Source organism: Protopterus annectens, chromosome 4.part0 (assembly GCF_019279795.1).
Source record: "Protopterus annectens isolate FY-2018-M chromosome 4.part0, PAN1.0, whole genome shotgun sequence".
Classification (NCBI taxonomy): Eukaryota; Metazoa; Chordata; order Ceratodontiformes; family Protopteridae; genus Protopterus; species Protopterus annectens.
Window position 1 is genome coordinate 1,782,658,975 of NC_056733.1, and position 13,901 is coordinate 1,782,672,875.

At 34.9% G+C, this 13,901-nt stretch overlaps 1 protein-coding gene across 1 annotated transcript in view; it reads left to right on the forward strand.

Annotated features, from left to right (window-relative positions):
- The window catches only part of AGMO (alkylglycerol monooxygenase), a 1,982,086-nt gene that overhangs the window by 837,165 nt on the left and 1,131,020 nt on the right, over nt 1-13,901 (forward strand). The window contains exons 4-5 of the mRNA XM_044069484.1: nt 6,315-6,418; nt 9,585-9,680. Of these exons, the coding sequence (XP_043925419.1) occupies nt 6,315-6,418; nt 9,585-9,680 (200 nt within the window). The remainder of the gene's footprint in view (nt 1-6,314; nt 6,419-9,584; nt 9,681-13,901) is intronic.

Consider the following 13,901-nt stretch of genomic DNA (forward strand, 5'->3'; position numbering starts at 1 on the left):
TTTCTGTCCCATAAAATAAAGACATCATCCAGGAATCTTGTATAAAACTTACAGTGGTTATAGAACATTGATGTAAATAAATAGTTCTTCTCCCACTGTAACATCATAATATTCGCAAATAAGCCACCACAAGGAGACACCATGGCAACCCCTGTACATTGATGATAAATGACTTTGTCAAATATTAAAAATTTTAACACGATATTTAGCAAGTTTTCATATAGGTTAATTTTATCTTGTGGCAGACCTTTTTCAGCTAGATATTCACAAAACCATCCAACCCCCAACGCGTATAACAGAATAAAAGGTTAACATCTATTGTTATAAGTATGTAGGATGCTTAGAATAGAATAGTATTCATTTTCTGCAGAAATTTCCAGAAGTCATGACAAATTTGAGGCTCTTCAAAAATGAGAGATTTTAACTTGCTATCCAAGTGCTTTACATAGGGGTGAGTAATACTGCCCTGTGCATCCACTATTGGGTGCATGAGTGGTCGTTCAATACTTTTGTGCAACTTAGGGGCACCAAAAATTGAAGGTGTTTTCGGATTAGATATATTTAAGTAGTTATATTCATCAATTGTAATTGTTTTCTCGATAAACAGATCATGTATCCATCCCATTATACACCTATATACCCCATCCTTTTTATTAAGGGATACTTTCCTATAAGTACAGTCACTCAAAAGATGTTTTGTTTTTAAGTTGTAGTCACCTTTATTAAAACTTGTTAAGCCACCACCCTTACCTAGCTTAATTATCCTGATGTTGGTTGTTGTTGTTGTTGTGTCTTTCGGCTTTTCCCAATTAGGGATCACCACAGCGGAACTCCAGTCCGCTAATGATTGGCAGTAGATTTTTACGTGCTGAGTTGCCGGCCCTGACGCACAACCTTCAACGAAGGTACGCCCATTCACGCATGTCTCCACACAGAAGATGCTCTAGCTGAGAATGGAATGAGACAACGACTTACTGTGAGGTGACCACCACCACAATTATCCTGATGTTGGTATTATTCCTTAATGATACTAGTCTATCTTTCTCTTCACCTGTGAGTTTATCCATATTATTAAATGGTCTTTGCTGGGGTAGATTATTTCTAATATCCAACTTACACAATTTCACATATAATGCTAGTGTACGGCAGAGAGGGGGGGGGTTTAAGTGCTAGAAAAGTTGCAATGGGTCCATTGCTGTTGTTATATTGGAATGTTGGAAAATTACCTTAAAGTTGAGCTTCCGTACATAATGTTTTAAATCCATTAGCATGTGTGCAGTATCCACATGTTTTACTGGGACAATGGTGAAACCTCTAGCAAAAACTTCTGCACTTTTTCCATCAATTAAATAATTTCAATAATTGTATACCAAGAAATCATCATTAGTATTAGATATATTTAGTAGAAGAAGAAGGTAAAAGGTGATCCTCATGCTGGGTTTGAAACAGATTTTCATCACTGGTGTTAGCAGGAAGATTGTTTATCAATTGGAATCCATAGGCTGCTAACTAGGGTTGATCCATGTTCCATGTTCTGCTGTGTAGCGACTGATGTCCCCTCCATGATCTTGTTCCTCCCCTCTGTTGTCCCCTTCTCTGATAATTGCCCCTCTCAGGTGCTCTGTTGTAGGATGAGATTGATACCCTGCTTGTATTTGCCTGCTCTTGATTCTCTCCAACCTCCTCAACTCTGGCCATGCTTCTTGCCTTAAAATATTGGTGACCTCTCTTTCTAAATATGCTATAACTCTGTTTTTTTCTGTCACTTCATATTGCAATGCCCATTTGTATTGAAATAACTTACTTTCAATTTCACTATAAACTGGCTAAGATTACTCTAAATATTAAATCATTGTCATACAAATTGTATTTATTATTAGTCAATATTTTTACATTATGTTTAATTTGGTATAATTATTTAAATTGCAAATTTTTTTTATTATTTTGAAGATTTCAAAATTAATGTTTTTAAAATGTTTTGTAATACTTAGGAGGTTTTCTCCTCAGGCCTCTGATGAAAATGAACACCTACCCAGTCTGACTTTCCGGTAATCAAATAGCAGCAAATAAATAAATAAAATAAATAAATGGAACTGTTAAGAGGAATTCATGGGTTTAAATATACAAGAAATATGAGATCCTTTTTATAGGAGAATAAACTAATAAATTGGAAAATATGTTCCAGTTAAAAGGATATATAAGGGGATGAAAATACCCCCCCCCCCATGCCTGTATAGAAGGATAAAAAGGATTATAAAAGAAACAAATGGAGAAGCTGGTATAATAGATGAACAATTCTGTCAGAATCAGGAATGTATAAGGAAGGTTAGACAAACAGCCATAAAGAGATTTGAAGTGAATCTTAGTATCGGAGAAGGAGATAGTAATAAATCATTTTTTAAGTATGTGTGTGGGTGGGTGTCATAAGGATTATTCTAACAAAATTAAGATTTGTGAGGAAAGTGATAGAAAAACTAACCCTCAAGAACTTATCAAAAGTTTTGGGGAATTTGTTTTCATAGATGTCAAGGGACATCACATGTTGGAATAATGAGGAATGTGTATCATCAGATATTTTTATGAAATGCATTCTTATCACTAGGGAGCTAGTAAGGACCTCACCTGATATAAAAAATAAAACTTTTCTAGGTCCTGATAATCTTCTTGTTATTAAGACTTGTCTAATAAATTGCTTATTGTTTATTTTGAGATGACTTTACAATGTGGGCTGTCCCAGAACAGTAGAAGTTTGTACTCTGTCTATAAGGATGAGAGTTATACTGAGAGTAATTATAGACCAATCAGTCTCTCTAGTTTGGTGGGCAAATGTCTTGAGCAAATACAGATATCAGTATTGACTAAAGGTGAGAGTATTACATTTCAAGATGTACATCAGCATGGTTTTTCAAAGGATAACTCAACTGTGACAACCTTAATAATAGGATTCCAGTTGATGTTATATACTTAGATTTATCTAAAATTTGGTGAACTGTCACATAATTCTATAATTAAAGTAATCAAGGAATATGGCTTTGGGCAGTATGCAGTTAGGTGGATTAAGAATGGGCTGATGGGTAGGATGGCTACAATTTGTAGGAAAGGAGGTGTACTCCAGACAGTATAGTATGAATAAAATAATACCACACAGTCATGTACTGGTTTAAGTTCAGGAATGTGGGCTTAACCCCTGCAAAAAAAAAAAAATTAAAGAAGAAGAGAGATGTTCAGTATTCACCTGCATTTTTGGTGTTTCTTTTTTCTGTATTTTGGGACTTGCCATTACAAGTGCTGATATTTCATTAGGGAGCCAGACTGGCAAAATTAAATAATGTTGAATTTAATTTAAAATGTAAAGTGATGCATTGTAGTAAACTAAACCCAGGCTGTTTGTATTCATTGGATTCAGTTGTTATTGTAGAATATGATCAATTCATGGATCTGGGAGTAAGCATTGATTTTAAGTTAAGCTTCTTGAGTCATGTTAATAATATTTTGAGGAGATATTTGATCTTAAGAACTTTATTTTGGACTATATCTTCAATGAAATGTTAAGACTTAGGACCCATTTATAAATCCACAATAAGATCAGTAGTTGAATATGAGTTAGTGATTTGTTCATATTTAAGAAACAATTATACTTAGCTAGAAAATGCAAAGATTGTTTACAGTAATAGTAAAGGTGTTGGTAATTTAGAAATGGGGCAAGATTTAGGAGACTGAACTTATTTTTGTATGGTATGGAATTTTTAGGGAGGAGTTAATTTGGATTTTTAAATATATCAAGGTGAATTTTTAGGGAAGACTTTTGGATATATCATTTTTAGATCATATTAAGCCAACAAGAATTAGTCATTAATAGATCTGAACATTATGAGTACTAAATACATTAACAAATGTGTCCATGTTAGGGTAGCTACATGGTGTATTTGATGCTTTTTGATTTAAGAATTGCTTCAAATATAGATTATTTTGAAAAATAAACTATATCAATGTTGGGAGGAATGTTTTTTGGGGGAATTAAGCATTGGAGTTTGGCTGAAAGTGATATCATTTGATTTCATCAAACCTAAACTTAAACAGTGAAACAATGAAATATTCAAATATGTACGACTGAATATTAAAATGTGGAAAGATATTGCCATCATGTCTACTTTTTGCAACATACTTCCTCATTCTGTTTATAAAGCATTTTTCAGACATGGTTGCATAACTCCACTTACACTTTATATGCACTTTCCACATTGTCAAATACTTGCTTTAAACATTTTATTGTTGTTAGATAGATTTATTTTACTGCTCAGTGGATTTTTGGCTATGTTGTAAATGTAGTTACCATCTCATCCTTTTCTCACAGAATATGAAAAATAGTAAATACCATGATACCTTATTAAAAAAAATATCTTCTTATATCTAAATATAGGAGAACATTGTGTATACTACCCGAAGCATCTTAATGTGATATAAACCAAACATACCAACTAAAATTTTGCTTTGTTTTGGTAATAAAATTTATTTATTTATTTAACATTTGTTGACCGGGAAAGTCCGACTAGGCTCCACAAAGCCTGTTTTCACGGAGGCCCGGGGAGAAATGCTCCAGAGGCATGTCTTTAAAATGTGGGAGGAAATCGGAGTACAGGAGGAAACCCACGCAAACACATGGAGAACATGCAGACTCCGCACAGAAGGCACACCGGCTGAGAATCAAACCAAAGAACCTGTTGCTGTGAGGTTACAATGTTAACCGCTGCACCACTGCGCCACCCATAAAAAAAAAAAAATAAGCATTTTGTAATGGTGGAAGTATGGTTTATTCTGCAAAATCTCATGGTTTAGTAAGACATTCCCCACTCTGGACATCTGAAAAAGATGGCTACACTACTTGTGAGCCAGTGTCTTGTGGACCAGTGAATCAGATGGCACAGAGTGATAGAGCCCTAGATGTAACCCAGATGTTCAGTTTTGGGCACAGATAGCAAACCCAACATGACAGGAGTAAGATTGGATTATGGCAAATGTTGTGGTAACTTTCTGGCTTGCCTATCCCTGAAGGAGGGGATCTTAAGAACAGGGCTTTACTCATTGAATGGCATTTATATGGGCAAAAAATGAATAAGGTATAACCCCCCCCTAAAAAATATATTCCTACAAGTATGATGCAGTGCCAGGATGCCTCGGTCTCCTCACAGGCAATGGGAAAAATATTGGATCATGTCCAGGGTTTCAAGAGTAACTCCTAACATCTGAGACTGGTTTGATGATGCCACAGTGATAGTCAATAGTCATCTGCACAGGGGTCAAAAACAGATACAAAATTACAGAAATTCAGAAGACTTGAACATGTTTATGTAATGCGTTCTGTTCACATGACGCCCTCTTACTTAGCATAGCCAACTCTATAGTGTAACATAAGCTACAAAGCATCACAGAAAATGATGAAGTTTATATTACATGGGATCACCCATTACTAACAGTTTAAAAGACAGATGCTAGAAAGCCAGGTATAGTTGTCCATGAAAAGAAGACAAAAGATGCATTGATCATTACAATCACTACACCCATTGACTACAGTGTGTTGTGTACAGAGAGACACAAAGTCATAAAATATCAGGATCAGCTGGGAGAAACAAGAGCAATGTGGAAGAAAGACACCCAGACAGTTCCAATAGTAGTAGGAGCAACGGGTCTTATAAGAAAGAATCTACAGTCGTATTTAGATATGTTAAAAATCCATGTAACCCCATACAAATTGCAGGAGTCATTACTGGGCACATTGTGGGTGCTGCAAAGAGCACTTTGGGCAGATCAAAGATTGAAACAATACTAATTTAATGAACTGTAATCATATTTGGACTTAGGAATGGGGTCCATTCCTGTCATGGTATTAGAAACCTAAAAGATTTGGAGAAATTAAAAAGAGTAAAATAACATAATTCTGATTCATTCAAATGTTAGACTTTGTTTTTTTTTTTTTTTTTTAATGACAAAACTAATTTTGTGAGCCATATGGCAGTAAATTATCTTGGCATTCATTCAATACATCAGGCCCTGTTCCATTGAGACCTAATAACTTGAGGTGACTTTTTCTCATAGTTAACTAAAAAAAAAACTTTCAGCTTTCAAGTCCCTTTGCTGAATTCACCTAAAATTTTTGAGTCTTAATGAGACAATGATTTAGTGTAATATAATTATTACATTGCTACCAACATTTTTACTTATTATTAGAATGCTCTGACATAAAGAAAGTGTGTCTCTTCTTAAATGTGTCTGTAAGCATCAAACAAGCATTAATTGACTATGTGCCTTTTTTGCAGAGGTCAATATTTTGTGGTCTGCTCACCAGGCTCACCATAGCTCAGAGGATTACAACTTAACTACAGCACTGAGGCAATCTCTGATGCAGAAATGGTTTTCCTGGGTAAGTATCCAAAGCATTCTTAATTCAAAAAGGCAACACAGTTTACATATCTTTAAAATGCCTGCAATGAATTGGTATTTTATGAAATAAATGAGGAAGTGCTAAGTACAAGGACTCTTTTTTTATAGGAAACGTGTTTTTGCTGACCGTTTTTTTTTTTTTTTGTCTAGTTGGCAACTGTGCAACTTCTTTCTCACTGAAAGCCACTTTCAGCAAATTCATGTTGTTGCCTTTTCTCCTCTGTGTGACTGTGTGGTTGAGTTTATATCTATATCTATATATGTATATATATATATATATATATATATATACATATATATATATATATATATATATATATATATATATATGTATATATATATATGTATATATATATATATATATATATATAAATATATATATATATATATATATATGGATTCACTTCAGAAGCTCAAAATACTGAAATCTCGAATTTCAGTATCTCGAGCCTAAGAAGCCGAATCCACAGAACAACGAAAACTGAAAACCATGAAATTCAAAACCTCGAATACCGGACATTTTTAATTTTGCGGTACTACACACACACACACACACACATACACACACACACACACACACACACACACACACACACACACACACACACACACACACACACCATTCTCCACACAAACACACACAGTGCGCCCCCATGACCCCCCTACTTAAATATTCTCACTCCAATGTTGCAGTACATACAAACACACACCCAATCTACATTCTCCTTGCACACATGCATCACAGCAACAAAACATACTGACACACACCACAGCCCCAACCCAAACCCCTTAACACACACACATACAGACACACACACACACACACACACACACACACACACACACACACACACACACACACACACACTTACGTGAATAAATGACCACAGAGGAAGTTTAGAAGAGTGAAATTCAAAACATCTGGTATTCGAGGTTTTGAATTTCGCGCTTCTAAACTTTTGCTGTTCTGTGGATTCGGCTTCTTGGGCTCGAGATACTGAAATTCAAGATTTCAGTATTTTGAGCTTCTGAAGGGAACCCATATATATAATGTGTGTATATATATATATATATATATATATATATATATATACATACATACACACACACACACACACACACACACACACACACACACACACACACACACGGATCTACTTTGACTCACAGAAATAACACTTCCCCAAGTCCTAGTTGACCAACTCCACTAAACCGAAACAGCTTTAAACCAAAAGCATGGACTGCCAAAATCCTTTCCCTGTGAAAGGAGCCACTTGGCTACAAGGGTTGACTTTGCCCTTTCTCCGGTTTAGTGCGATTGGAGTTGGTATATTTAAGTTGGGTGTGTGTGGGAGGCAAAGCCTCCCACATGGGTGGGTTTAGTTTTGGTCTGTTGAGGATTTTTCCATGGTGGCCAAATGATTCCTTTCACAGGGAAAGGATTTCGGCAGTTTGTGCTTTCAGGTTAAAGCCATTTTGGTGAAGCGGAGTCGGCCATCATGGAATCGGTGAAGTGCTATTTTGGTGAGACAAAGTAGACCCTATATATTTATTTATATATATATATATATATATATATATATATATATATATATATATATATATATATATATATATTTTAGGGTGGTGAAGATTTTTCCCAACATGGGGGGGGGCTTGCTCAACAGCAAAATAAGTCAAAATTCTCTCTTTTTTATTGTTAAACAAGTATTATTTTATTATATTGATGATTTACTTTTAATTGTAAAGGAGACATTTGCGGCATCTACGATTTTCTTTCTGACATTTCTTGTAATTATCTTGCGTAATCTTTTAGTCATACTTGGAGAAGAAATTAATTTGATTTTTCTTGATATTTCTTTAGTGGGTGTACCAGGTAAAAGCATTACTTCCTCCTTATAGAGGAAACTTACTAGTTCCCTACTGAAATATCGGCACTCAAAATGCTGAGTACTGACAAGCAGAAACAGAAAAGACGCAAAACAAAAGAGAAGAGCGAATCTCAAAAATCACTCTTCTCCTTTAAACTTCTTTTTGCATGGGATGGTGCAAGCCCCCCTGCACCCCCTCATGGAGGACAAGCACCCCACAACCCCTGAACTTATATATATAGATACCGATTGCCATATCTCAGAGAAAAGAGAATATTCTAAGAAATGGCATGTTGGACATAGTATATGTAAATCCAATCTTTTGGCCATTCTGTTTCCATATTTCAGGATTCACTGCAGTGGATCCTGACATTTCAAATGGTTACCAGCTTGACTTACTGCTAAGATTAATCCTTTACATGCTAATAATAAATAACTTTGAACAATACAAAACTTGAATTACTGGGCTGAGTTTTTGTCACAGAATATACAGTTATTTCTGACAAAATTGTTAACATGTTAAAAAAGTTGGAAGCCTCTGACTGCTGATACTTTCCAGAAAGTCACATTACCCCTTTCCTACTCTATTTATTACAGCAGACTTTTATTTAATAACTTGTTTCATACTAAATGTTATCTTGTCATTTTGTTATTTAATTGAACAGATCTTATTAACAAGATTATACAGATATGATGTCTTTTATTTCTTTGTTCCTGGGATTAGGGGGGGTGGTGTAACACTGTGAAAGGCGAGAAAGTTCTGTAAACTGTAATTGTACAGCTGCTTTTTTCAATTTGTACTTTGTGCTCAATAGAATTGCATGTAGTTACTCATCCTACCTTACTTTTATCACCTGGCTTCTGAACTTATTGTGCTAAATTGCAGCTGCTCTGTGAATGTTTGTGACATGCATCTTGCCAAGAGATTAAACTGCTTCAGAATCTGGCATTTTGCTACTGGATGGATGCCTGGAAAATCAAATATTCTGACACTGACATATATGATATACCAAAAAAAATCTAATGGCATTTCTGTCCATCAAACCAAAAAATGCCCAGGCTTCCAAACTCAGAAATATGTATTATGCGTTCACCTTCACCAATATAAATGTTAGTGTTCTTTCTTGGATGTAATGTACCAAAACCATTATGTTTTCTGTAAAAAAAAATATATAGGTAGATGACTTACTGCTTGTGGAATGTTTTATATTAAACCTAAATGCAGGATTATTGTCCTGTGTAGGTATAATATCTCAATCTGTTCCCTTTTACCAGATATTCTATCTTCCAATGGCGCTATTTATTCCTCCATCTGTATTTGCTGTTCATATTCAGTTTAATCTTCTCTACCAGTTCTGGATTCATACTGAGGTAAGTCCATATGTGCTCAAAATTTTGATTGTATTCATTCAGCCCTTTAAAAGAGATTTAACTGCCGAATTAAAACACATGGAGAAGGGAAAAATAGCTTTTTGATTACTGTACCAAACCATCTGTTCAGTTTTATTAAGTTTGTGTACCAGTTGGTCTTAATTATCTGTGCTACATGTTGTTTGCCTGAAGTATTATCTAACATATTGCACACAGACCTTTGAAATTTAGCTAATTATAGGTTATAGTTGTGAAGGGATATATTTCATCTCCATAGTTGCTGTGGCAAGAAGAGATGCCTTTCTGTTTTAAAGACATTTTTCATTTATAAAATCTTTCAGTTTGATGTATTTTCCAGTATATACCAGTTTCAATCCTGCTGGTGCATATTGGCATCTGTTCAGAAAAATAAACAGTTTTGCTTTGCAAAGTTCTCCTTGTCATCATATGGAAGTATATTGTGTGTTTCTAAGGTGACTGTGTGACAGTATTGTATCATAAGCGAGCAGACTGTAGTGAACACCTTTTTTATGACTTTGTAAAAGCACTTCTTAACAGAAAGGGTTGTGGAGTCATGGGAACTCAGAGAATGAACTGCAGAACCAGTGTTCTAATCTACAGAAGCATTCAGGAGGGGCATGTTATGGAATGGTTAAGAAAGACGGAAGTGGTGCATTTAAAGGAAAGAGTTGGTGTTCTAACTGCTTCCTTCTGCAGTCAGGCAGATTTAAAGTAATACATTTGGAGAACTGAGATTATGTCTACCTAAGATCATAACGTAAGGGCACGCAGTCTAACTACACTGATACTGCAGGACTGTATTCATGCTAAACTGTTTTCAGACAAAACACTCCATGAACATTTTTTATCCTCAGTGGTGTTGTACAGCAGGGGTGCATACCTAACTATCTTTACTTAGCTATCTGCCCTAGTAACCCCCTGTCATGCTGTTTATGATCCATGACAGTTTTGGAACTTTTCCAGTCTGTTTTACTTCCAATATATATAAAAAAATATTTATTTTTTTGTTTTTGTCTCAGCTTTTTAAATTTGGCTGTGTTCAGTTTTCCATGCTCACTGAAGTGGAAAACTGCCACATCAGATAAGTAAATACCTATGTGTTTTCAAATGAAATTTTGTAGGGTATTTCAGTAAATGAACTTAGTAGACATGCTGATATGCTATAGTTTCTTTTTTCTGTTGTGGCTTCACCCATAGAGAGCATATGTGTTTCCTGTGGACACCTAATCCACCTGTATAAATACAAAAATTTATAATGGTCTTGAATTAGCATAGCAGTTAAAGGTTAAAAGCAGACCAACAATTAAGCATTTCCATGACACTACATATTGTCAGTAATATAGTTAGTATAAGATTTATGCAACTTAGAGAAAGACTCCAAAAAGAAAGAAAAAGCAGTAACTAATCATCTTCTGTCAAATCGTGGACTATATTAGCTAACTTAGACTGCTGTAAATACAGCTGATGTGAGCTTACTGTGGTTTGACAATGCACCAGGGTTTCTGGGAAGGCCTAGCAAAGTAATGACTTACCATGTGCGGTGGTTAGGCTGAAGTGGTCCTTCACCAACAAATTGGAAATAAGCAGTAAGAGCTGTTGAATGTAAACAGTGAAATCTGTGCTATTTTTGTATGCTGAATCTGCTTAAACTTCATTTCTGGATTCCTGAATTGTTTATATGTATTACTTTGGCATATATGTTAAAGTAGAAAATGCTACCATTGCCAGATATGGTATTTTACTTACTGTTTTTCCTTCATTATGTTCCACATTGTTTTGTGTGACTAGCTTCATCATTGATAATTTCTTTTCATACATGAAGGATTAGAGAAAGCAACATTTCTTAGTTAACTGTGACAGTTGCATATATTATATATATATATATATATATATATATATATATATATATATATATATACTGCTATTACAATGTTCTTTTACAGTTTTTGAACAGTCAGCAAGAAATGTTGCATACTTTTTATGCTGTAAGGGACTGAGTTCATCACATTAATTCATATTTATTACCAACTAGAAATGTGGTAGCTTTTTATTTTCCTTTCTTCATTATTGTGTTAACTGCAGTATTAAAATACCTACAAAATAGTGAATTAAAAAAGCCTGCTGCAGTAAACAAATGATACAATTTTGCCTTGTTGAGACCTGAAAAAAATTATAAAACATAAGCAGAATAATTAATAACTAAAGGCAAATGGTATATCAATGTGTATTTCAAGCAGCTTATGTCTCATTCCCAGTAATTTAGAGAATAATTTTGCTGGGAGTATCTCACAGAAGCAGAGTTACATCCTTTACATCCATGTGAGTTATGTTAAAGAGGAATCTGACTTAATTAATGCCAAAGGTGATAAAAGGATATGATATTTAAAAAAAAGTCAATACAAAACAGGCATCATGCAGATATGCACTCCCCCAGCTATTGCTATTTCAGTTTAATGACAATGATGAAAACTGAATATTTCAGTAAAGGTACCCTGTGTCTCACTCTACTCCCAGGTCTTCTAATCAGATTCTAGTCATTGGTGGCTTAGATAGCTGCGGACCTCCCTGAGTGTGTGTGGAGCATATTAGTGCTGACAAACGTACATACCCTTCAATAATACTTACAAATCTTCAGGAAGCATGAGAGTTGTGCTCCATTAAAGCAAACTGCGGTCTCGGCATACTTTTATCTCTGCTTCTGTTATATACGTTACTAGCTGCTACATGCTTTTTAGATCTGGCAACCTTAAAAGTAAAACTTTCTCTCCTCTTGCATCTTCTTTATCTATTACTTGTTTATATGTTATGCTGCTCTTTCTTACAACAATTGTTTTACTCAATATATGTATTTTGTTTCCTTTGGCAGTTTTATTTTACTGATGTCATTTGCTGTCATCCTAGCCGAGTTAACACATTCCTGATGTTTACACTTTCTAAATAACATGCAGTTTTGTAGACTTTGTGCTGTCAAGCCAGTGATGTCATCTGCTGCAGAATAGTCTGTTTTTATTTCATTCTTAATAAATAATAAAGCAAATGATGAATTAGTAATAACTACAACAAATGCTTTTAAAAACAAGAGTTGCTTTTCATTTAGTATTCTTGTCTTCGCAGAATATTACAACTGTAAATGTTTCAAACTTTACTTTTTAAAAGAGCAGTAATACAATTTTTGCTGTCATACTCTCATGACGTGCTGCAAGTGCTAAAGAAAAATCTGACTTCACCATAACAAGTCTGTTGACTCAGAAAAGAAGTGCAATGACTGCCTCACAAGCGTCAAAAGGCAAACCAGTAGTTTAACAGATCATCTAAGTCCATATTCAAATACATCTGCTTTCACTACTGGGCAGAATATTAATGCCAGGAGTGCTGTACTTCACATTATTGCCTTAAGAAGATACAGACTTTGAACCAGAAGTAACCAAGCAGAAACAATGCTTCCATGAAATGCTGTACACAATCTGCAATTAAGTAGTACAACAGTAAAAACTGCCAAGTACGGATTCAGTCAGGTATGCTTTAACTTCTGAACTTACTATTGACAAACTACATTTCCTTCCACTTGGCTCATTCAGTATAATAAAATCACATAAATATCAATGAATATATGAAACGACCATTTAGTGACACTGTGAATATGACAGCCTGACAAGTTGAAATATGTTACTAAGTTATACAGTGCTGTTTTATTTTCATATTATATACAGATATCTGTGGATCTGATGTTGTAATTTTCATTCATTCCACACCTGATAGGTCTCAGATCTGACAGCAAATCCAACTCAGCTGCTTTTACCAGACTCTTGGGTCCAGCTGTCCAACTCCTGCCTTTACCCATAATTCCCCACTCTCCTGGTACACTGCAGATCTTGTTAGCTGCCACATCATTCAGACATGGATTTCTACTATCAAGCATTTGGAGTATTAAAGATTAAAGCCTTTTATCCTTTTACTGAAGTTTTTCTGCAGTTAGTTTGCTTCCTTCTTCCTCCTTTCTTTACTCTTCCATAGTACTTATTTGCCTTTCTATCCTTTCTCTTTCTTTTTCGGTTTTTCCTCTTCTGTCCACTGATGGAGCTTTCTACCCATTCAGTGTATTCTCTTCATACCATCGGTGGTACCATTCCCTTTACTTACCCACTTTTAGGGTATCCCTCACATATCATTGGTGGAATTTTCCCTCCTTCTTCTGCAAAA